A 26,127-nucleotide genomic window follows, 5' to 3' on the forward strand; every position below is an offset into this window, starting at 1 on the left:
ATTGGGACAGTGCTCAGCTCATTCTCCTTTCTCCCTCTATCTCCCCCCAAACTTTTTCTTAAAAAAACCATTTTTACTCCCAGAGCCGTTCTTTCCAAAGTTCTGGCTTAACAATTTTATTACCCGCCCGAAGTGTTTGGAAGTGAGTCAAACTCAAGAGAGATTTGAAAGAAATTTTATTATAAATCAATATATTTGTAACACGATGTCTGTATTTGCAAAGAAGCCAGATACGCTGTAATTATGTAGGTGTTATTTCCAGAGGCTGAGGGAAGCGACAGGTGCAAACGGCACAAAAACAACCACGTATTTATTTGTGCCTTTCTGTAGCACTGCTTTATTCGGTCACACGGACTGCACCTGCAGCAAGTTCCTCTCTAAAAACACCCCGAAGGTCTGTGTCCAGTTGGACACCTTGTGGCGGCGGGAGAAAAGCCACGGGCAGATATTTTAGTGAACTTCCCCTCACTTCTGTTTCCGTGAGAGGCTGACAGCAGGCACATACGCGGAGGCTGGAAGGCTCACGGATAGGCTGCCCTCAACAGAGCCGCGATATTTAAAGTAGCGTCACGTTTTTCCGTGGGGCGAGAAGTCGAGGTTGGGCTCTGTTGGCTTTCCTTGTTGCTGTGGGAGCTGCTGTCTCCAGCTGCTGTCACCAGCTGCTATCTCAGACTGTTCGCGGGTGTTCCAGGGAGCGCCGCATCCTTCAGCCTCACTCGGAGGTGCAATGTTACCCGGCAGCAGTCAATTCTTTAATTGTACCACCCAGGGCATCCTGGATAATGCCTCCGTGCTCTCATATGTAGTATGAGATAGTATGCCTCCGACGTCGATATTAATGGTTAAAATGAGATAGGTAAAAGTGGAATTCAGAGTTTAATCCTCTGGAGCTTCTCTGCTTAAAGCTAGGTAATGCTTCATCTTCCAGGTTTCCCAGTGCATGGCACTGGAATGGATGGAGTACTTGATTCTAATTTTTACTTTAGTTTCAAGCAGAATGGGGGAAAGGCCATTAAGTATGTGAGCTAACTAGGTAAAAGAATATAAAAGCACTCTGGTGAGTGACTGATAATAGATGGGGGCAGATGCTTATTCTGATAGTAACTAAAATTACAATGTTCAAGAGCATAAAATATGAGGTATAGGAAGTGGGAAAGAGAAGGAAAAAAAAAAATCCTTAAAGGAAGAAATCCTCTTGTTAAATGTAAATAAAGCAAAATATTATTTTTCTCTCCAGTGTGAAAGTGAATAAATTCTTCCAGAGCCTGTTGATAAATATTTGGGATGTTCTGACACTAAATGATAAATAAGTGCTTATATGGAGTAATTTTTCCACTTGCTCCATTAATTTACATTACTCATAAAACCAGAAATATTAATTAGAACTAGGGAAACACCATGTTCCTGCCAATATTTTTTCCTGTCTCAAGAAATATTTAATATTAGCAAAAGTGCAGTACACACAGATTTTGCCATTTTATTATGTGAAATAAGGATCTCTTACAGTTAGTGCATTGCGTATAGCTTCAATTTCTATTTAAAATAGGTTTGCACTGCCTTCAGAGTTCATCTTCTTAATAATCTTCTGTATCACCAGCACAGATAGCAAGTAAAGCACTCTCGTAGTGCCCTGAAGCAAAATGCTGCAAGGAAAAAAAAAAAATCAAAAAATCAACATTTCTCTGACTGTAGGTTTTCTGAATTTTTCTTTTCTTGGTATATGACAAAGACTAGACTATTATAAGATTTTGTAAAACATTACACTGTTTTCACATGGATTCTAGGCTGAGATTTTTTTCAGTTTCACTTGCTATGGCCTTTGGTTGCTTGGGCACCTTGAAACAATCTGTCTTTGAAAGGCTGGATCAAATCTATTTGTTAATTCTCAAGTTCAATACCAAAAATTCATAAGTGATTTTGTAAAGTTGCTGCGCATCTTGCAGATGGATTATAGTGACATTAAACAGGTAGTGTCTTAGCAAGAGACATTTTTTTTGTGCAATTAAACAGAATCAAAGTTTTGTTTTAAAAATCAGATCAGGAGTACAAGGGGAGCAGGGTTTGTGAAGGTACTACCTAAGCACAAGGATAAAATAAGATATTTACTTCAGTTTTGCACAAAAGTGGTGCCAGCCTAGCCTTACAGATTAACATGAGATGTTATCAATTAGTATAGAAACCACTCATACAAACTCTTGTTCAGCACACACTGTCATACCCTGTTTACATACACATCTTGCATTGGGGAAGGATAAAATCACAGAGAGTGAGTTGAGAGTGAATTGCTTGCTCAAATCAAACTGAGGCACTGACAATGTGCTATTGTTTTTACACCTTGCTTTTTTGTTTGTTTTATTTTAAACTAAATGGTTAAACAGAGTGGTACAGTCTGTGTGATACCAGTGCTGAATATATGCAGAAGTTTGCAAAAACTTACCTTAATGTCATGGAAGAGTGATTTCCCGTATCTCTCTTTGTATCGCTGACGTATGTTCATCAAGTCTATCTCACTCCTGGCAATGAGGATCCTAATAACTGTTTTATTGTGAAACCCAAAGTCCTAAAATGAAAAAAGAAAGAAAAAAGAAAATGAGAGGAAACTTGATAGTTTGCCCATCTGTGTGTGCTCATATGAATGTTTAACAGATAAAGACAATATATACCCATATGGGATATATAAGTATATAACATATAAAAGGTCTACCCCTAAAGGTATTCTAGATGTTAAAGGAGTCTAAGGATTTTATCCTACAGAGTTTTCATATAATACAATTTCAAATAATACAATTTATGTAACTGAATAACGGGGTATCTCCGTATGCCAGTGATTTATCCATGCACTGAAATTTTTTAAAAAAGAAAATTTGACAAACTTTTGTCCGTATTCTTAGGAATTCAGTTTGTGACTAGCAGTTGTGACTGTTGTTGTGGAGTCTGTTTAAACTATAATGAGACCAGTAATCTATTTCACAAAAACTGCTGCCTCATGTGATTTCTGTGAGATTCTTAACCATAGCTTTAGAATTTACATAGTTTGGGTTTAGATGTGTTTTATTTTAACTGTTTCTAAATAGAGTTTCATGATGTCATTGTGTGAAGAATGGGGACATCTAGTGGCAGCAAAAAAGTCAAAAGAAGTTAGCTGTTACACAAAAAAAAATAAAAGAATCTGCATGAAGTCCTACAAAGAAATATGACCATTTGTCTTTGTGTAACCTTAATTTATTATTTAAGTTTTAGCCATACTTATTAAATCTCTAGAGACAAAAAATAACGTAGTAAGAATAATGTACAGCAGGGGGAGTTACCATGCATAGAAAAAAGTCTTCAATTAAAAAAAAAATGACAGCAGACAGATAATTTTTTAAGGTATCTAAATACTTAACCTTTTACTTCTCCTGCTTAGGCACTTTTTACTGCTTAGTTGCTTAGGCACTACTGCTATGAAATTTATGTAGGTACCAACAACAATAAAACACACAAATCATACCTTAAAGATTGCAGAGACTGATTTGTAACTACTTGTTTAGGAAGAATCAAACAAGCAAAGAAACAAAAAAAAAATAGGGAAGTTTCTTTTTATGACATTAAGTATAATGACTACTTACGTGAATTGCATTATAAAGCCTGTAAGCAAAGTAGGAGGGCTTGTCACGAATGCAGAGAACTAGGAGGGAAGAGTTGCAACAGGTAAATAGAAGATTGTTATAAAATAATTTATTTAGGCTTTGGACTCCTTGAAAAATAAAGCTAAATAGTGCTGTCCATGCGTCAGGATAAAATTAAGCTACTGATATTCACTAATACAACTATATTGATAATTTTGAAAGTTTGGTGGTGGGTCCTCATTGCTGTTGCATCAAAGGGCCTATTAAACATCAGTGAATACATTCACATGTCCTATTTGTGGAAATATTTTTATCCATATTCTATAAATGAAAGACAAATGTACATAAAGCTTGGAACTTATTTATATACCACCAAAGTCCTGAAAACTTAGCTGGTTATTTAATATGTGTAAAATCAGTTGAAAATGCCCTTATCATTGATCACACAAAGTTTATTATCAATTAAAGTAGATACTAGTCCTGCTCAGTCAGAAGCTAGTGCTGCATAGATAAATTTTTAGATGGGAAAGTAAAAATATTTTTTTTCTAATTATCTCTGAAAGTTTTATTGTACAATATAGCAGATTACAGTGGATAAATTATCAGAAAAATAATATTCTTGATGCACAAGAGATAATATACTAAGAGATTGCTGCTAGTAAAAATAATGTCTTTACATTACCTATTGCAACCAGTAATTCTTGAAAGTATCCATCATAACATTCATTAATGGCATCTACTATGTCTTGCCCAGAGATATTTTGGAACTCCTGGAAAACTTGGGGGAGGGGGGGTGGAAAAAAAGTCTTGTTTATTTTGGTTCATTAATAATGACTCGCCTTTTTTTATCTTTATTTTTCCTTTGCTTCTCCCCAGTACTATAACTATTGAGTTTATTTTTTACCCTTATTATTCTTAGTGTTTCATTATGTTTATATTGCCCAGGTCAGGCAACCTAAATGAATAGCCTGAAACCTGGCTTCTAGGACATTCTCCCCCTTGGTTTCATCAGCCTACAGTATAAAATGAATGCATACCACATATCTAGCAACATCTGTTTATGACACTTGTAAGAACGACTCACTAGTAAGACAACTTCCTTGCTTGGCTTGGCTAAAACTGGCAAGATTCCTGGATTGTGGCAAGGAGCCAGGATGTGCATGACGTGCATGCTCGCTGCAAGATACAGATATGCAGACACACAAATATCCAGGGTGTGCTTTCTTAGGGAAGGAGGAAAATTCTTTTTCTGCTGACTACAAAACTTATGGAGGACTACAGTACAGGCAGGGCCCTCAGAGATCAGGAAGAGAGCAGAACATAGAGCAGGTGTGTTAATCCTGTCATCATCAGCTGAATGAATTTGTTGATCCATGATAGCAAAGTAGTTCTAAGCTACTGTTGGAAGCTGACGTAAGAAATACAGCTGGCTGCACAGTGATAAACTTGTCAGCAGACAGACTGTTTTTCGACTGCAGAGCAGAAATTCAAACTTGTCACTGGATAAAATAGGTTTATTTTCTACAATGGAAGATTTGGATGAGCTCACATAAATTTCCTGCAATCTGTAGCTATGTTTGATTTTCTGTTTTAAATGAAAATGGCTCTTGTGTTTCTGTGTTTATGTTCATTACTTGAGAGCAGATGTAAACACTGAAGTGCTCCCATCCAAAACTTATATGAAACTTCTTGGGAAAAGCTTCAACACAGGAATGTGTTTTCACATGCAAATGTTTGTTGAAAATACTCCATCCAGCTCTCCCAAGGTGTTTTCTCCCTTTAGAGTTGCTTAGGAAAAATGAATAAAATAGTTAAGAAAAATCTCCCTCATCCTTTTGTGTCGTGTAGACAGTGCAGCTGTAACATTTGCCTTTCTTTGGTCACACATTCTTTTCTGAGTTATTTGGCATCCTGATGCCTGTTCTGTTTACAGCTGTCAGTAGTCATCGGGCAAAGTTCAGTTTTGCATTAGTTCCAAATTCCCATTAACATCAGTGGAAGTCTGAGAGCTCCAACAGTTCACACTTAGGTTTCAGGCTAATGTCCTGCTGCACACTGACTGTCTTGGCATGTAAAGCATAGGCTTCTTAGTGAGTCACATTTTTCCTTTCCACTCTGTGTTGAAACAGCTGAACTGCTGGATTACCCATCCACAGCTGCTGGTGGCTCCTGTTGCAGAGAATCATTTGCAGCATGTTTTTGTGTTCGCCTGTCTTCTGCTGACATGCTTCCCATAGAATCTAATATATCAGAAAAAAGGGGGGGGAACCACACAAAATATTTTAAGTAAGTCCTAAATCACTTTTCAACATTTGTTTTCTGGTTTTTTTTTTTTTAATGTTTGAAAACTTCATATCTGAGCATGTTTACCATTGCATCCTGAGCAGCTGTAGAAGGGTCTGCATATCCTTCCATCCTTGTTCCCTGAGGCAAAAAAGAGATACATATTCTTCAAAATACTAAACTACTGTAGGAATATAAAGTTCTCTGTATATGAAGCTATGATTAATTTCTTGGGATAACACAGACTTTTAGGTTGGATCAGTATACTACATGGTTGAATTTGCAAATGTGGACAACATCTGCAAGTTATCATATTGTGTCTTAATTTTCTTTAATAAGAGGAATTCTGGAATGACAAACAGACTTGTAAAAAGAAAAAGTGGGGGAAATGGATAAAACTATCCCATTTTTAGTCTTATTTTAAATAACTTTTTACCTGACCACCACCATTTTCAGAATTATGGATGTTATATTGTTTACTCTAATATGTAACTGGGGGGAAAACAAGGATAGGAGTAACATTTTCCATTCACTGATTAGTTCTTATCAATATGCATATTACCATAAATAATATTTTCTCAATGTATTTTTCTTCCTGCACAAACCATAGGAGCAAGCTCATCAAATAATGGAGATTTTGCTTGCTCATAATCATTGTCTAAAATTAAGATCCAAGACTAGGAAATTGACAACTTTGATACACAAACTCCAAAAGAATACTTCCAATTTTCCCATACATTTAATAGCTTTCCAGTTACACAACCCAAGCAAAATTCTTTAGTAAACACACTATGATCTTAATTATATAGTCAGAAAAAGCGAAGAGCACACTACTTTTGGAATTGCTTTTATAACCATTAGTCATCTTGTAAGGATACAAATCAGCCTTGTTTGCAGAACTCTTAAGAATCTGAAGCTCATGTAAATTACTGCCTTAATAATATGTGATTGAAGCAATTTAGTTTAAATTTACAGTCATGTTACCTTACATGTGAAGGGGAGGATTAAAATAAGGTATTGGCTTTCAGCTTGTAGAAAGACTTATTTGTAGTTCTTTTTGTTAAAAATGTTAATTTGCATGTTAATTAAATGCTGAGAATTTCACACAGTTAAATTTCTAGTAGTAAGATAAATTATCTGAAGTGTATTATGATGGAATGGCTGTATAAAATTACATACACAAGAAAACAAAGGAATAAAGACAGGGCAGTGAACAATAAAATAACTTTAATAATACTCTACATGAGTCAAATGCCCACTCTCTCCAGTAACATTTGTATAATTATGTTTTAAATTGTAGAAAATTATCATATTTCAATTAATACTCAAAAAAAGAAAATCAGAATAAGTTGTTTGTCTCAGACTAGAATATTAATTAGCCTGAATTTGAAACTATTATAACTCTATTAATTTCTTTAGGAAGGACCCTAACCTATAACTTCTAATCTGCCTCAGACTGGACATGAAAACCATAAATACAATACTATAGCAATTGAATAGTTTGCCCTGCATATGTGGAGCATGTTGATTTCTCTCAGTAGTCTGATTTAATAGAAATCAAAGCAGAGGTTTTCTGCAAAAAAGCATTGAAAGATGCACTGGAAGTGTTGCATGGTTATAGAACTAGAAAGGGTATGTTTTAATGAAGTATCACTGACTTTTAATATAAGATGATATGAAGCATGAGCAATTTGACTGACAATCTTCAGGAGTATACAGTATAACTGGGTCAAGATGAAATTTCCTGCAACTCTTCCTTGAGTGAAATAGCAGATTTTTTTAGCCATGTAATTGCTGATTTTAGGTCTCTTTATCAATACCTGCAGTTTAAGAAAATTAGGACTGGTAATATATAATCTGAGATTATTTTAAATTTGGTTCATTTGATGGATAAAGTATGTCCCATGGTTTTAATAATTATGAGAAGTGAGGTTGCTTAATCTCTAACTCTTAATTTTTAAGCAATGAAGAATTTTTATTATAAGTGAAAAAACATCCAGCGCAAGAAAAAAATATTTCCTCTTTATATTTCCTCTTCTGTTTTTGAAACCTCTGTCTTTTTTACTTCAGTGAAGCCTACTGTTATTTCAAATTAGTGTAAGAAGTTTTTGCACAGACATGCACATATATAAAATTACAGATACACCTTATGTATGCTGTTATCTCATGGCAGTCCATTATTTGTTACTCTGGTTTACAAAAGTTTTTAAAGATAATGAGCACAGTGACTACAATGAGAATGACAAGGATGACCTCTTTGTTGTATAAACTACAGACTGGTAAAACTGCAAAAGTTGGTATGTAAAAGTGATAATTCCTTTGTCTTTGTGCTAGCATTTTGTGTTTTAGCATATGCAGTATCACAAACAACATTATATTTTAAGCAGTAAACTCTTTAATTCTTTATTTCTTAGTCAAATGTGAATATATCTATTTTCTCATAATGTCTGACTGGCTTATAATATATTTTGATAATGGTGAAAGCACATGCTTTTAAAAATGACAATCACATTTGTACATGCAAGTATTCTCCTTTTGAGATGAGACAGATGGAGCAAAGGGTTGGCAGTTGAATACCAATGGGACTTTATAAAATAATTTGTTTACCTTTGCTTCCATCTGCTATCCAAAGTCTAAGTCAGAATAGATGAAGGAATCAGTTTCTGTTCCTCATCAGCTTCCCTCCTGTCTCTTTAAAGGTGCAGCCCTACTGAACTAGCTTTAATCACAGTCACCTTAAAATGTAAAACTTATCAAATACTATTGAAAGTTATTATGAATCTTTTAGAAATATAAGTCATAGTTCTCATTTTTACAGTACCTGAGCAAGGTTCATGAGTGTATCTCTGAAGTGACCTGAAGTCTCAGAATCAATATCTTGTTGAAGATCGGTATTATATTCTATGTTAAACCAAAAACATACAATCTAAATCACAAATGAACATGATCGGAATAGTACAAATGAAGATTATCAAATAAAGGTTAAATAGGTTTATTCTAGTCCAGTGTAACCTGGGCAGGTTCTACAAGGACCTGGCTGTGGGGCTGGTACATCTGTCTGGCCCTGCTGGGGGCCCTCAGCCACTTTCCCCACTGGCCTGCCCACCCACCCACCACATTGCTTCAACCTTTTGTATATAGTTATGGTAGAGGATGTGGTAAGGGAACCAGTCTGTACTGAGAAGTCATTTTTTGTAGTTCTGTTCCTTTGTAAGTGCTAATACCTCCAGAACACACATAGTACAGCTGCTGCTCTGCACTTGGTAAAAAAGCTTACGCATTAGGTAGGCTTCTTTCATCTGGAAGATCTCCATATTTGATCTTGAGGCTAATATGTCAATTAGACATTTTTCTTCTGTGTCTATGCCCTGTACAGAAAGAAGTGAATATGAAAAGATGTCATGTAGTAGAAATCCCAATTTTTAGAAGAAAGCAATGCTGTCCTTGTCAGAAATAACAAAATAATAGCAATTACTGTAGTGTACTTTTGCATAATCTACCTGTTTAAATTACTTTAGTACTAAAATCTCATATTTCAAATACATTTCTAAATCTGAATTTCAGCATGTACGTTAGCAAGTGGGAAATGAAGCAAGACTAGTGTTGACTGAAACAAAATGGGAATAATTTCAGAGCTTTAGTAAGAATTATTGTTTGCTGAAAGAAATCAGAAGCAAAGATTGAGCATATCCCTAGCAAGTGTTCAGGAAATCTTAAGCAGACATGAGCACAGATATTATGTTGGTCTTCTATCTTCTTATCTTCTTTTTTTTTTATATTCTTTAAAGTTTTTTGGGGATGCTACAATCTGTAATATCTAGCATAGAACTTGGTATTAAAGGAAAGCACCATGGAGTACATGCAGTGCTGCAAATCACTGTATTTTCCCATAGGGTGTGAATTAATTTTGTAAACTTCAATTGACATAGGATGTGGTGCTTTTGATATGCACATGGATAGTGTTAATGACTATTGTGCATTTGAGATAAATGGAGAACTTCAGAGCCCATGGATACACATGAGCTGATTTTTTTTTTTACCTTGGCCATAAGAATCCCGGTCAAGATAGAATACTGTAAGAAAGTTCGAGCTTGATCCACATTTAGGAAATAATAAACTTTGGCAGTTTTGTCAATAATGTTAATGAAAGACAAGATTCCTTTATTAGCAATGATATTTTGAAATCCTTTTAATGCCAACTATAATAAAGACATACCAGTAGTTCTAGAAATTAAGTGTCTGAAGAACAAGAAAAAACTATTAACTCTTTTTTTTTTTTTTGGTGTGGGGGGGGTGGAGGCAGAATTCTCAAAATTGGCAAGATAAATCATCTTTCCCAAAGTCGTGTAATCTGTGTCTTCCTTGTGACAGCAGACAGTAGCAAATATTCATGGAAAGAAAATGAAAACAGGATTGAACTCTGATATGCCTTCCTGTCTTTTAGGAGTTGGTAATTCAGGAATTTCCTGAGAAGAATTGTTATTTTCAATAGCCAACAGTCAGCCTGGTTTCAAAGAATATATTGAAGTCATCTATGAACTACGTTGTGCTTTTGGTCTCCACAATGCCCTGTGGGAATGAATTTCTCCATTTAATGACTTGATATTTGAAAAAATGTCTTTCTTTCTTTCTTTTAAAACTTCAGTTGTGTGAGGATTGCAGTCTCAGATCCAGGGAAGAAAAGGATATATTTTCTTCAAAATGGCAAATCAGTTCTGTTTTAGTGGAGTTACCACTGCTTTGTCGCAGAGTAATTTGTAAGTGTTTATGCAAAGACATGTTCTGCTAAAGAAGTATTGGTCTTTAGAGAGGTGGAGCCTTACTGCATGGCACTGGCTGTGGAAATAAATTTGGTTTGTAACATACATAAATGCTTAAGTGCTTGCAAAAACAGCACCTTACATGTCCCTGTATAAATATTTCTTCATTTTCTGAATTTACCATGGGTGTTAAATGGGTTGTATTTGTTCCATGGTAAGGATATTATTTATGCTAGTTTTAGCATACCAATGAATAAACTTGAAACACCACTGTATTTCTCCTGACTAGCGGGCTATATGATAGTACACTACTCCAGTGTACTAATTTTCTCTAGTTTATCAACCAATGAAATGTAAAAACAAAAATAACAAATTAACGTATCTCTGTACTCTAATTAATAACTGCAACTCTAAACAAGTCTGACTATGAAGATTACCTTCAAGGCATGCCAAAGCTCGTGGGCATCATAGGAGGCAGGTGGATACATCAAGCCAACCATAACTTCTTTAAAGTGATGAGAGAGATTCTCTTTTATGTCTGTTATCAGATCCTTGAAAAGAAAAAGAAAGTTCACTGACAGGATTATCTCTAGAGTCACACTTTATTAAAACATCTTAGAAAATTATTAGTGGTTTTCCCTGTAAATGATTAAGGATGAACTGTTAAAGATGAATTCTGGCTAAGATTAAGTAAACAAATATTCTTTTAAATAGTATGTGCTTGTTCTACTAGTGTGAACAAGATGAGAATAGGTGCACAAGCCAGTAGGCCACAATGGATTGTTGGTTTTTCAGTTTGTTAGAACAGAGAAGAAAATGCAGTCGTTTAAGTGCAACTATTAAGGTCTTGAAAAACTTAGTATCACAGGATAGCATCTGCAGCTTCCCTTAACATATTCCCTGTGTGAATCCCAGAGAGGTAAGCACCGTAAGAAGATGGCTCTCATAAAACACAGGTGGTTTCTTTTGGTTTTTTCAGTGTTACCAAACAATTTAGATGTGAATAATTTAAGAAAAATCGTCTGTATTGCTCCTAGTATATAAAAATATCAGCTTTGGATAGCTGGAAGGTTATGTGCTTCAATTAAGTTATATTTTACATTCAAACTGAATTCATTATTTTTGATAGATGCTGCATTAATAACATGGAACACCCCTTTTCCTCCTCATATTTCTCAGATCTTTCTTGCCAGATAGCTGAGTAATGGATCAGAGTTTCCTCCCCATTCTCCCCATTCCTAGTAGAAACCTTCAAAACTCTGCAAATACCAAAATCTTGTTAAGTTATTATTGATGTTTCCCATTTCTGATTGAGGACACTTGTGCAGTCTTTTAAAAAATATTTTCTGTGCAGCACTAGACACCTGTAAGATATATTCTAGTCTATGTTTGAATTGAAAGGCATGCCAGAAACAGTTTCCATTATATAAACGAGTGTGTTTCCAGAACTGTATTCTTTTCAGGTCTGTACTTTGATTTTGATACATTTCTGAATATAATTAATTTAATAGCTAGAGCAGCAATGAAGGATGACATATGCATATTAAAAATTAAATTTATGATGAAGAAACACACACAGTTTTCAGCAAATGTACTTCAGATTCATTTGACAATCACTAAATCACACATGGAGTAGAAATTAATTAATTAAGACATTTTACTTCTGACAACATGCCTGTGGGAAAATGGATTAATAATACAAACGGATACTACTTAAAAATTACTCCTGCAATCAGAACTAAAGAAAGTATTGGAAATAAGAAAAGACAACTCTAAGTTGTCATTATTTTAATTTCCTAATCATCTTTGCTGTAAGAAATCCTTGAAGGCTAATTGTAAGAAGGAATCTTAAAACTTCTCTGTATGTCTGAATCATGCAGCTAGTTCAGGTATTTTTTTTTATTTTTTTAATATTTCTCTCCTTCTGATGTGTCTCAGTTTACATTTGTCTAATGAATGGCCATAGTGGCTACCATACTAAGCAGTGAAGATTGAGAAGTGAAATAAAGAGGGAAAAGGATTGGACCAACAGGTTTTCCATGACTTGCACTGAGAAGGTTAAAACTGGTTTTGCCTTGCCACGTCTCTTCTCTGTCCTGTGGTGTTTACCACTCATAAACTGAGATTGCCAAATGGTGCATTTGCTCAACGCAATATAACCAGTGGGGCAAATAACAGCCAGGGAAGTGTGATGTGTGCTGAGTTGTCTTTCAAAGCACAACTGGAGCAATTCAAGTCAAGATACATCACATTCTTGGTGGGGTTTCTTTAGAAAGTGTCAAGAGTGTCATGATGAATCTTGCACTGTAGAGTATAGCCAGTGCTTAATGAATTCATTTGAATTAAAATTGTGGGTGTATTGGAGTATGTTCCATGATTTTTAGAATATTCTGTAGTCTATTGCTGGAATATGAAACCGTTTTCTTGGCTTTCCTTTCCATTATAAGTCATAGATTTAGAGACTGATATTCTTAAAATGGACATCTGAGGTTTTCTTTGGCTTTTTTCTTTCTTCTAGGTCTTTGGGTCTGTGTCCACTGGCTTTACAGCACTTCATGTTGACTCGTATGGCTGAAAGAGGTATGAATTTAAAGGTGATATGTTTTCATAACTCATTGATTTATTTATATTTTTTTGATTTGAAAAGAAAAGCCAACTACATTAGTGGTGAGCAAGTCAATAATTGTTTTCTGTGAATACGAACTGCATTCCTGAAGGACATTTGCCAATTCTTTAATGTGATACTGTGTTATCTCTAGATCATCTTCATGTATCAGATAGCAGAAATTAAAGATAAAAACATGATAAAAAGATTTTAAATATTTTCCCTTTTTAAAGTGATAGGTTCAGTTGATACACTGTAGAGAAAAGGTTAAAACAAGCCAGCCAGCTGCTATGGATGGTGTAGAGAATGACTGTCCAGTGGTGAAGGAGATAAATGAACACTTGGAAAGAATGGGCTTGGGTGCTTCACATCACAGGCACTTTGGGTAGATTTCGGTAGACATACTTTAGTTTTCTCTAAGTGACATTAAAACTCAGTGAGGAATATTGCATGAATAAACACTGAACTAGTGTGGTTTGCATGTGTGATAGTAACCTAATAAATACATCATAATAGGAAAAACAGGTTTAATAATTTAGGTGCACTGATTTAAGTCATTGTAACAGTCGTTGGAAGGTGGATAGCTGTGATTCACTTATTGTTCTTTTATGGTCTCTATAAAATATACTTATTCATTCAGGGCTACATCTAAAATACTGCAACTATTGTGTTTAATTTTTTTTTTCTAACAGTCCAAATAAAGTCATTGATCTCCTGAAGAGGAGTAACAACACAAAATCAACCCACTACACTGATTAAATCCAGCTCTTTTTTCTCCAGTTCTAGGACAGTTTGAGCTTATGCAGGGGTCAGTGGTTTTGAGGTATTTTAGTATAGAGTTGGCACAAAGGTTGTCTCTAGAAAACTTTGTGGCTACCCAAAGAAAAAAAATACAGTGTTCTTCTGGTTAATGAACTGGTGGTGTAAAAGAAGCACATAATGAGGAATTTTTGAATGAACTGTTTCTAGTAAACCCTAATTAAGAGAGATGGCCATGTGGTAGCATTTATGCGAACTCATTGTTCTCACTCTTGCTGATCGATTCAATGGCAAGCAGACACCGGCCTTCAAGGAATTTTCCAGCGAGCCCTTGGTTTTACAGGCTTCAGGAAATGAAGAAAACTGGATTTTGTTACAAAGTGTTTGTCTGGCTTCTTTCAGGGGAAGGACATGTCTAGTCAATTTAATCAAATAATATCTAGTTTCACACTGTGCTTTTCATGACTTCCACAGGAATTTTGCAAAAGGTGTTGCTAATATTATTTTTATCTTTATGTAGCTGTAGCAGCTAAGAAAAATGCAGGCATTGCAACTTTCCCGAAGTTAGTTGGTTAGCAATAATATATCTGGAAATATAATGAGAATGTCTATTTCTGTGTATGTTTAAGAACTCGGATAAAAAAAAATTACATTGTTATATACAGTAAGTATAGACAGAATACATTTTTTTTAAAAAAGTAACTTTTTATGTCCTAAAATTTTTGGACACCTTTCAAAGATTCGCAACTTTAAGCAGCTCAGAAGAGTGTTGTGCTTAGTGATTATAGTGATATAGTGATCTTAGATCATATGGAATGAGGTGTGAAAATGTCAGTGCTTGAGATGCGAACATTAATCATTATGTGAGTGAGACAAAAAGCCTATAACTCTTTGTATGGTGTTTTTCTTTGGTTACAATACTATTGTACTATACAATTTACTGTGCAATACTATTTTATGATTTATTCCAAAAACTTAAAAAATGTATTTTAGAACCCCAAAAAAGGAAGAACTAAGTCTGCTCAGAAATTTTAGGTTGGTCAATAGAGAAGAGTGGACTGTAGAAGGAACTTTTCCTGTCCTCTTTTAACTCTGTGTGTGGCAGACAGTACTTCTGCTGTAGAAATGACAAGGTGGTACCATCAGAGGTATCAATAGCCAACAAGCAAAGTTGTGTGCCAGCCTGTTGTGCCAGCTGTCTGACAGGCTTGTGGTTCCAGTGACTGACCTGAGAGAAGGGCTGACAGCTGCACAGGAGACAGGAGAGAAAGAACTAATGAAAGTACAAAGTGTTTCTGTCGTACCCTGCTGTACATGTCTCTGTATGCCTCGGCAATCATGAGCCGCTGGGAGTTGCAACGCTGAGTTAGGATTTCAATCAACACATCTTTTTCGCAGCCTGAAAAGGAAATGACATAGACTCTAAATAAACAAACTGCTGTTAATGACTTATATTTGTGATTGCTTGTGTTTTGTTTAAGAAGATTATACTAATTTTTTGAAAAAAATGATCAAGAAACTAATATCCCACTAATATTTAACAACATCAGTTATATTTATTCTGCTTGTGTATCTTGCATTTCCTGGTGTAATACCATCAAAAAGTGAAGCTGAGTGTTGCTACCAGATGCATCATCACCTCTCATAAGCTCAATGGATTTAAAAGCATTGATAAAACAGAGGCTTTCATGGATGCTGAACTAGGCCCCGTAGCAGGATTTGTGGCTGAGCCTTGGAAGTCATACTTGTGTGTTCTGTTGATTTTGATTAAATTGTCATTTAAGAATTAGGGATCTCTTTCATGGGGATGACAAATTGCTGTTAGATTATTTGTTAAAAAACTCGAAGTTATAATTTCAAAGGAACTGTATAAAGTAAGTTATGAAGTTTTAAAATATAGTATTTTATTCCATTTCTAAAGGGCATTTTATTGAATGTTACCTATGATGGTTTGCTTAATAGGTAGAACATACTTCTATAATGAATCACTATTATAGAATCAGTATTATTGCTTATGAAAAGTAATATAATTAACATATTTAGAAAATTATTTTGCAGTTTTGAAATGTTTTTGCATCCTAAGGGTTGGGATATTGTACATAATGGTTCCTTTTTACTTTTCAGAAAACAGTTATCACTAGGAATCTTTACAGCTTTCATAGTCTCTATAGTAAAAACTGAGAAGGATACAGATATAGGAAATATTAAAAACATAAATATAACAATTTATTCACTTGTGTATTACCACTGGTATCAGCTGGACAGCAGAGGTGACTGAACATCTTCATAAGAATGAATGTCTTGTGCAGGATTGAGGGTCAGAGTGTCAGTGCCTGTCAAGGATATGGTGACTTTACCTCCTCTGAAGCTGAACTGTTTATTTTGTCATTTAAATTGCAGCTTTGTTCCATGTACTTTGATAGGAAGACCAAAATTAAGGTTAATGTACTTGAATTTAGAGTATTAAATGAAGAATATCATCTCTATATTTTCATGTTAGCAACATTACCTTAAAAGTACTGTTTGAAGTGTAAGGAGATGTTTAAAACTTTTCATCTGTAGCCAATTTGATCATAAAGATAATTCAGATTTCCCTTGTTGAATAATTCTTATTATGGTTCATTCAACATTAAATCTGAGTCCTCACATTTTCATTAAAAAAAATGAAAAGAGCATGCAAGATTTGGTGCTGTACAATCTTGTGAAAAGCCCAGCTGATATAAAAGCTCTGATACAGAAAACAGTTTTAAAGTGAAAAAAATGTTTCAGACAAAAAAAAAAAAAAATAGATCAATATTTTGACCCTTGGCAATACCAATAAAGTTCAATAGGAAAATACAAAAATCTGAACTGAGGAAAATGATTTTGTGAACAAAAGATTTTTTGGAACAAACACTGAAAGCAAAAATTGCAAAGATAATGAATTCTTTAAACTTTCTACTCCATTTGTTTTTGTTTCTTATGACTGATTAAGAGACCTAGCAGATCTTGGTAGCACTTAATTGTTGAAGTTACAATTAAAATCCTTTCATTTCTTGGGCCTCACTCTAGTGATGTAACATAGAATTCTGTTTTTCTTGTTTTCTCAATGAAATGTTCATTACTGTCAGTGTTGGTAAGGATTTTAGATTAATCTTGATCAACTTTTAGTTCCTGTAGATGCAAATGATTTATTTGGACATCATCAGTATGTATTATTATGATTCCTTGAAGAATCTGCAGATAGGTGGTGATAATTTTACGAGTTCATATTTTGCCTAATGCTTTATGAAAGCTTTCTGAAAAAGAGGAAATTGGTGTTAGAATCTGTCAAGATACTCACTAATTCCCTGTAGGGCTCCTCCTAGCAACTGGGCATCCATTATAGGGTTAAAATTTGGAGCAGGGAGAATTGTTCCTTGTGTCTACAAAAGGAAAAAATAGACTTTAATTCAGTTGTTTAACATTTTTAATATGATACGCGTGATTCTGTTGCAAACCAAATTTAAATAACTTTTAATTTTCTTTGCTTCATGGGGAGCAGGATGTATAGTTTTTGATTTATGAAACAGAACTTAAACTTGCAGTTTAAGGATTATAGGAAGACAGACCATGTTGGAGGAAGTTGCCCCTAGCATGAGTTAGGCCTGAATAGGAAAAAAAATGGTGAGGATTTACATTAAAATGTAAATCTCTTTACCAACCTTTTGAGAAAATATTATTTTATATTTCAAAGTTAATCTGTGGTATCCCTGACAGTCTTCAGTATTTATTCCTCATGTTATTTCTAATTCAAAAGACCTAATGAGAAAATGATGAATGAGATCCATAGGTTGCTTACAAACCTGGTGATTTATTAAAGCAGTGATGTTACTGCCAAGTATGAGATAATTTTGAGATTGCCATGTAGAAGACAACACAAATTTTCTAGTTGCTTTGTAACTGATTAAATTATTTCAATTTCAGTGATCCTTTATTTAATGTATTTTTTGTTATTCTTTCTAATAAATCTGTGAATAATAAACAGAACTAATTTTAATAGAAACATAGACCCATACAAACAGGAGAAAATAACTGAGGTTGACAGATACTTATCTCTGTCTCCTGGTTAACCTCTTTAGTTAACCTGAGAATTCTATCTGCTTTACCTGATGTACCAAATATAAAGGTTCTCTTTTATGATGGTTCCTGGACTCAGTCAGTGCATCTGATTAAAATTAACACCACTAACTTTATATTTACATTTCAAATAAAAATGGGATTTATTTTATAAGTATGAATGGGGTATTTTTACAAATACTTCCTAGAATCAGGGCTTACATGGATTTTGCTAATTAATTTGTTTGTTTACTTGCCTGCTTTACATACACTTGGAAGTGTTTTGTACGTTGTTCCTTCACACAAGATGACATACACACAAGTTTTGTGCATGGCCACTAATTACTCTTGCCTGGCTTGAAATCCAAGCAGAGGAATTAAAAAGCACCAAGCAAGAATAGAATTGTGTATTTTAGCTGAGAAGGAAGACACCATTTCTTGATATGTTTGATCATTACTTTGAACCTACCAAGCAAAGGTATGAACAAATTGTGGCTGAGTGAGAAAAAGTGCATAGCCAGAAATCTCAGATTTTTGGAGGAGTTATTTAAAAAGTACTAAAAGACCAGCATGCCTGTACACAAAAAAGCACTCACTGGTAGACTGACATCCTTCTGCTCATCATTTAAATGCAAGGCCCAACTTTTACAGCTGAGCATAAAGTATGTAGGGCCTTTTTACACATAAACCAATTGGGAAAAGGCTGAGAAAAAGAAGTGTTTTGTAAATAGGGAGATAAATATTGACCATAGAGCATACAGTGACACTTAAGCTAATTTTTTTAGATTAATATATGTTGTTGTAACTAAAGTGAATTGCAGACATTTCCTTAATATATGCTCTGTCCTGCCTTCCTTTTCATTGTGAGAATTGTCTGTGTAACCTAAGCTTCATGTGGCACTTAATGTATGTGTAGAATAGGGATCCACTGATATTAGCTTCAGAAATCAAGAATTCATAACAGCCCTTGCTGGTCAGAAGGGTGGAGGTGAGGAAAAGAGAAAACATAGGACGTGTGCACTTATTTGAATGTAGTTTAAAATACTGATGATGACTCTTCATCTCTGCATCAGCTTTGTACAGGCTCAGTTCCTGTAAAGATTAGTTATCTCAAAGTATTTCCTTTCACATATCCAGGTTTGTGGTGTCACACATTGAACAGCTAAATCACTGATCTTTTCTGTGTTCATGACCAGTTTTGAGTCTATGGCCATTTTGATTTTACTTATGCAATATTTTTTGCTTCCCTAAGCTCTGGAAAGCATAGGAAAATTACCACTATGGTCTCATGACCTTTCTTCTGCATGCTTTAAGGTGTATGACTACAAGGATGAGCAGAAATTGCTCTTCATGGCAAAGTTAAATCTACAGAAGTGAAAATTGCATTGTGGTTGTCTTGGTGATGTCAGAAGAAGAGTTTATGTTCATTGAATATCATTTCTCTAAATACAATGCTCCTCAAGTCATCCACACAAGTAAAACAAATTGTGAGAAAGTAATAGAAATATTTTTGTAAGTTGAGAAGGGCAGGGACATTTTTGGACTGCTCAACATTCTTATTACGAGAACTTTATCCTAATTTCACAGATAGCATCAATGGAAGTATTTGTATTGATTTCAGAGAGATCTTGGTTCCTGCCCTTAATAAACAAAGGCTGGGGTAGATGGCCTACCACCTCTCTATTCAACCTAATAATTCTATAATTTATTTCAAATAAAGAAATTAAGAGGAATTTCTCCAATAAAATATTTTAAATAAGTAAACATTATGAAACTCACATTAGTCTCAGTAATGTGGGATTGAGTAATAAAGAAACTTGCATTATGCTCTGGGTGTCAACTTGTTCTCTGAATATTGCAGATAAAAACAAGTTGGTTTTCTTTCCTGATTCTTTTGTCTCTGTTTTTCTGCTTATTTACAGTTAATTTCCTCTCCTTGTGCCATCTACATTCACAAGGCATTGGATCCTTTCTGAGACAACCACTGGCTAAGTAAAATATGGTTTTTCCCATGGCTGAGTCCAAAGTTTGCATGTATTATTTGGCTAATGATAGGCCAATGGGATAAATGACTCTTGAGTTTCAACTGCTGTATTGTAAAACTGGTAATAGAATTTTGTTCCCTCACACCCACCGAACAATATTTTCACAGAACTTCAGAAGAGATTGCATTCCAATAGAGCCAAATTTTCTGAAGAAAACATGGGAAATGTCTGGTATAGTCACTGAAAAGATGTGAAGAATGGCACAATTTAATTTTGATATCTGGATTCTAGCATCCCTTACGACATAGTCATCAGTTTGCTAGAGCTTTCATTGCGAGCTTAGGATTCAGTATGACAGACTTTTCTGCATTACAAAGAAAATGTCTTCAAAAAGCATCAGAGGAAAGTAATTTCCAAGAGCAATTTGGCCTTTTTGTGGGTTAGACAAACTGCTGTATTTGAACATGGAAAAATGGTTTTCATACTGTCTTTCCTCTGCAGCATCCTGGTGAAGGGAACATCTATTTTTCAGAACCAAAAAAATCAAAAATATTTTGCTTTTTTTCTCATGAAGTGTCGAAGCACTTAAAGATAAGGCAAGTAAATCTCCAGAGGTGATTTGGTGATTTTTGACATTAAGGTATTTATTCCTCTTTCTGATCTCAAGATATCCTCATGTTCAGAACACAGATCTGTCTCCACAGAGGTGGCCCAGGTGGGCACTTTATACATATCCCTCTATGTTTGCACATGTTCTTTTAACTCTCTTGTAAGCCAAAATAAGCTGAGCAGAACAGGTTTGTGTGGTATTGGTGGAATGAATCAAAACAATGAAAGAGATTGAAAAGGGACTGAAAAATTTATAATGGTTCTGGAAAATGATACTTGAAATTTACCTTCCTTCTGTGCATGTGCAAGGAAGTAACAGCTTTTTCTGACCAAAGTCATAAGCAGTTCAACAAAAGTATCAGTAAAAGGTGAGGCTGCTTTTATCAAATTATGATGTGTAAACTTCAGGCAATTCAGTCTTGTGATGGAAAAAGCATTCTAAAGTACGAACAACCTTCTAATAATATTTGTTCAGTAAGTCATTCTGCTGATAACAAACAATTGAAGTCAGACTCCTTAGTCTGAATATTTCCCATAGGGAATGTCTGCTAAAATAAAATGCTTTCTTTATTAGCTAACCACATGCTATGAGCTAGCTATACTTTTGAAAATATATCCTTTGTGTGCAACTTTATTAAATAAAAATTTCATGAGTATTTTGGTTTGCTGTGAGTTTATTGTATGTGTTACATTTAATTTAAATAATATATGATACAGTAGTGGAAGGGATACTTCTAAACAGAAAATTCTTTCTCCAAAGCCTTCAATCTCTCTCTGTATATGTATTTCAGAGACGTCACAGATTTCATCTTGTCTAATTTCCGGTAGTTTTACGTGTGATACTTACTACAGGGAACCATTTTTTGTATGTAATCTATGATAATGATGGTGCCTTGCATTGCTGAATCTGGCAGGGCTGCTGCTGTTAAGTTTGTCCATCTCATTCTTCATCCTGAGGGACTCCATCCTATCTGATTGTTCACAGATAATGTATGTAATTACTGGTATGGGTAGCATAAAATATAAAGAAGATTATCTTAAAGAACAAAGCACATTTTAAAAGTAATACTTCAGATTTTTTTTTTTTTTAAATTTTATTTTTCTTATGCTTATGAATTAGTGGTATATTCAATGTTCTGGGATTCCTTGAAAAATATCTCAAAGTCCAAAGTGTACTTCTAAGACTTTTTCTCAATCTAGAATAGTGTTAAAGAAGAGTAGAGAAGAAATTAATGCAACAATCTCACCACTCAGTCCTGTATAAGCCCTGTTTTCTTGATTGAGATTTACTACAGTGATTTTTCTGCTATTTTGTTTCTGAGTCTCTTCAGAGAACACTGTCACTGCTCCATGACCAACTTTATCTTGAAATACCAGCAGCATCCAGGGGAGAATGTTTACATGCAGCTCTGCCTTACGTGTCCCCATTCTGTCTGGATGCCTCAGCAGGGAAGTCTGTTCCTAGGATCCAGTGATATAGTTTATAAAAATACCTAATTTCTCTGCCTTTCCATTCCATAACACATGGAAATCGGAATAAATAGTAAAAATTTACCAAACCTGAGAATCCTTCCCAATACTTTTCAGAAAAAGCTTGTAATCAGGTTTTCCTGTCTTTCCTGGGACTGATATGCTCCCCATTGTCTACAGTTGCTTCTCTGCTCTCTTGCTTCTCTGATGATGAAAAGACAAAGGGTTTATCAGTGTGCCTTTTTATGTTTAGAAGAAGAGGGTATATAGAGATTGTATTAAAACCATTTATTCTGGGGCATTTTGATGTAATTCAGTGTTATCAGAATTAGGAACCTGTGTCCCCTCTGCTCAAATAGTTCATTAGGCTGATTAATATGTAATGGTTACATTATATTAAGCCTACATACCGTTGTAAACATCTGCCATAGTTAAAAATTGTCTTATCTATTAGAGTATCTTTATAATGCTATCAAAATGCTGTGTTGTTATTGCAAATATGATAATTTCCAGTTGTAATGACTTTAAAGAATTTCTTCTGGAAGTTATTTTTTAAGGTACTACCATTAATATCAGACAACATAGTATATACAGATGCAGTGTCAATTATTTAAATATAATTGGTTGCAATAAATCAGTAGAAGGAAAGAAACTGTATTTCTTGACTTCTCCAACTAAAACTGATCTACTGCCTTTTCAAGGTATAGTATTTCTTCTGTCTCCCCTAAATTGTCAGGAATAGATTACAGAATCACTGTAACTAAAAGAGAAAAAGGAAAAAAGAAACTAAGAAGAAAATCTCTTTTAAGTTCTTAACTGTCTACTAAAGGATATAAGATCCCAAACTGCAGAAAACCAAACATATTACTAATACTGTTACAATAGCATTCACTTTAGAAAAGCAAATATATTCAATATAATTTTATCAGAAGTAATACTTTACTGGCAATATTGGAATAATTAGCCAATTATACTTTCTATTAAAAATAAGAAAGGGAAAAATATTTATCCTTTAGAAAATTCCATATTGATCTGTAAGTTTGTTGGAAATGTACATGTAAAAAGCCTTCGAAAGGAATGAATCATTATTCATACCAATAATAATTGAAAGAAAATCCTTAGAGAACACAATGATCAGTATGCCAGGTACAGAGAGAAATTTCATACTTCATTGTCATGAAATAGTAACTCCAATAGTTTCCAGAATGGAGATTTAAAATTTCACTATAAACATTTTTTTCTCAAAGAGCATTAGTGAAGCCTTTAATATATTGTACAGCTTTATGACGGGGAAAAATCACTGAAAACTCTTCCTGTGTTGTGGCTCTTGTAGAGGTAGCATTTTTTTAACTGTAAAATTTTTTTCACGCTATGAACAAAACGAAATGTTTATAAATTATAAAGCTATTAAAATACTTTATGCAGCTACAAATGGTCTTGTCAAATCATAACCCCCCCTGAAACAGTGCCAGAAATAGGTATATTCTGAAAAATTCATAATTTTATCCTTAATTCAGTTGGGTGATAGTATGTAATTTAGCTTCTTTTTTTAGCAGCTAAGCACAAACATAGAAAACCCACCTAAAGGACTTTACAAGGAGTCCTGAGTTGTTTCACCTCAAAAGGTGTAAAATTATGTGGCTGATAGGAACTGATAATTCTTTATATTTTAATCTTCATTTCACACACTTGATATATATAAGTAACACCAGGATTAGACACAAATCACAAATAAATTATCTTCACCTATGATTAATTTCTACCAGTGAAGGGAAATGGATCCCAACACATGTGATGACAACTCAAGAGGAATGAAAACTTATGGAAGATTTCGGAGAAAAAATAATTATACTCACATAATCTCCGCAATACATTTTGATATGAGTCTTCAAGTTCTGTTGAGATGGAATAGTAGCTTCCCTAGACTAAAAGTAAGAGTAAATACGATTTTTATAGGTAAACCTTATTCTGTTTTGGAGACTTGTGAGAAGCAATCCAATCAAACTGATACCAAGTACCTTAGTCTCCAAAGTAACAATGAAGCAGAACACCTCTTGGTACCTTGTGTCCTTGGGCTTTATAGATTTACCGTGTGCTTAGTCATTAACCATGTATTGAATAAGTGTGATTATAATGTAAGTAAACAGAGTCATTAGCACGACACCCTCTGTTCTGCTGTGTTGATTTTAGGAATCAGAATTCAGAATGAAACACTCACCTATCAAAAGTGCTTGTGTTAATGATTTACTTTTCGGATTGGATCTGGTCTAGTTCCTTTTTTCCTTCCTTGTGCTGAAATCACTCAGCTCATCACTTGCTCTAATAACTATTTGTAGTTGGCATGCACAAGAAGATGCTTTATAGCCCTTATAAGTTACCCAGAGTAATTAGGTAGCCTTAGTGGAACTCTTTAAATGAGAATCTTTTCATGCAAGTTACAACCTGCAAAATCCTGCAAAGAGCTGATCAAAAATCCTATACTGTTTGCTCTATTCAAGGACTTACACAGAATCTTAACTATCCAACTGACAGTAAACTCATATTTTTTCAAAGCTAATACCATATTTTTCTGCTCATGATAACTATTATTGTAAAAAAAAAACATTACAATGAAGTAATAACATGAAGTTTTTTCTCTGTCTCTCTCTCACACACACACACACACTCCCCAAAGGAATATAAAATAGAGGAACATAGAGGTGTAGAATTGGTCTGTATATCCTCTACTACAAATTGAATGGAAGGCATAGGCTACTGTTATCCTGATTGAGTCCACTTCAGAGGGGTAATATTTTCCAATAGTCGTACAGTGATAGTAGCTCAAAATCTGAATTAAATTACTCCAAATTTTCTTGGTTTTCTTAGTGTATCCATCACTGTCTTTGGAGCACATTAAAACATGCATGTTGTTTTTTTTTTTCCCTTAAAATTTAGGACACTTTTGGAAAGAATAAATACTTTTTTTTTTGAGCTGTAGTACCTTAGCAGCTCTTCTGATATTTTAAAGCTATCTCTGGGCTTGTATAAACACAGCAATATTGATTTGTGTATAAGCTTTTCCATGTCAGCCCATGTTATATGTAAAGGCTACAGGTGCATCCTTAGAAACATTTGGAAGAGTTTCACAAAGACGCATGTGAAACAGGCTTGCAGTGGCATGGCTTTCCTTTCTCTTTTTCTTTCATAAGGGATGTGGTAGGTCTTTCAATTTATTGTAATTGGACCAAGTACATACTTTATCTCTCTATCTTGAGTGGTCTTTGAGGGTCCCTGGGGAATACAGTTCCTCTATACAGGTAAGAAAAATGATCCATAAAGAATCTGGTCTGTCTGGTTAGAGGTGCTGAAGGTGGTACCTAGAGTAGGTTTCAGTCTCCTGATGATACATGTTTTAAAGCAGTGATAAGAATAAAAGAATATTTTAAGCCTATCTTTTTACAGACTCTTAATTTTATGTCTGTTTTCTTGCTGTGATTAAAATGTCATACAGTTGATCTTCAGTGCAACAGAAAACAGATTAAGTTTACAGGATTATGTTTTAGTCTGCATTCAAGTATTCGAGAACAATAGGGTATAAATAAATAGTCAAAAGCAGTTGTTCTATGAAATATTCATACCTGACATATAATGTGATGGTTACTGAACTTCATTGGTTACTGTTTATAAATATAAATTCTGTTTATAATGAAACTTCCAGAGAAAAGCTTTGAGAGTCTAGAGAAAAGGGGAGAAAGGTTTTGAGTTCCTTATCCCTTTGAATGTCCTTTGGCTGTGCTTTCCTGCCATCTCTTTCCCCAAGGTGAGAGGCAGGGCCAACCAGCAAGGAAATGAATAACATATTTGTCTATGTAATGCTCAGCAGAATGGAACCAGTGTTTGTGTACCAGAGTGAGCCGCACCTTCACATTTTCTTCAAAACTTAGTAGGTCAGAGGTGTGGCTCATTTCTAGGAGAGGAGCTTATCCTGTCTT

The 26,127-nt window shown here is 34.5% G+C and overlaps 2 protein-coding genes across 4 annotated transcripts in view; one reads left to right on the plus strand and one right to left on the minus strand.

Annotated features, from left to right (window-relative positions):
• Positions 1 to 26,127, plus strand: part of SPOCK3 (SPARC (osteonectin), cwcv and kazal like domains proteoglycan 3) — a 428,772-nt gene that overhangs the window by 324 nt on the left and 402,321 nt on the right. The window contains exon 2 of the mRNA XM_086890368.1: positions 13,170 to 13,231. The gene's annotated coding sequence lies outside the window, so the exon portion shown is untranslated. The remainder of the gene's footprint in view (positions 1 to 13,169; positions 13,232 to 26,127) is intronic.
• On the minus strand, positions 160 to 24,223 carry ANXA10 (annexin A10). 3 transcript variants are annotated; one of them, XM_086890377.1, is made up of 12 exons: positions 24,013 to 24,117; positions 17,338 to 17,419; positions 15,320 to 15,414; positions 11,089 to 11,202; positions 9,169 to 9,259; positions 8,713 to 8,792; positions 5,979 to 6,032; positions 5,755 to 5,848; positions 4,291 to 4,386; positions 3,609 to 3,667; positions 2,438 to 2,560; positions 160 to 1,643 (listed from the first exon to the last, which is right to left on the minus strand). In XM_086890377.1, exons 1-12 carry the CDS (start codon positions 24,028 to 24,030, stop codon positions 1,575 to 1,577), a joined length of 975 nt encoding a protein of 324 aa, XP_086746503.1. In that variant the 5' UTR covers positions 24,031 to 24,117; the 3' UTR covers positions 160 to 1,574. The 3 variants fall into 3 exon arrangements, with proteins under 3 accessions (XP_086746503.1, XP_023780692.1, XP_023780691.2); XM_023924923.2 differs by lacking the exon at positions 160 to 1,643 and adding an exon at positions 24,175 to 24,223 and having other exon boundaries at positions 2,282 to 2,560; positions 24,013 to 24,081; XM_023924924.2 differs by lacking the exons at positions 15,320 to 15,414; positions 17,338 to 17,419.

Source organism: Cyanistes caeruleus, chromosome 5, assembly GCF_971803275.1.
Source record: "Cyanistes caeruleus chromosome 5, bCyaCae1.hap1.1, whole genome shotgun sequence".
NCBI lineage: Eukaryota > Metazoa > Chordata > Aves > Passeriformes > Paridae > Cyanistes > Cyanistes caeruleus.

Bases quoted from the DNA above. Each gene is read 5' to 3' on its own strand.
- ANXA10 (XM_023924923.2), bottom strand. The intron at 15,415-17,337 runs GTGAGTATCTTG...TTTCCTTTTCAG, and splicing joins AGGAGCCCTACAGGGAATTA to GCTGCGAAAAAGATGTGTTG. The intron at 2,561-3,608 runs GTAAGTAGTCAT...TTTTCATTTTAG, and splicing joins GGCTTTATAATGCAATTCAC to GACTTTGGGTTTCACAATAA.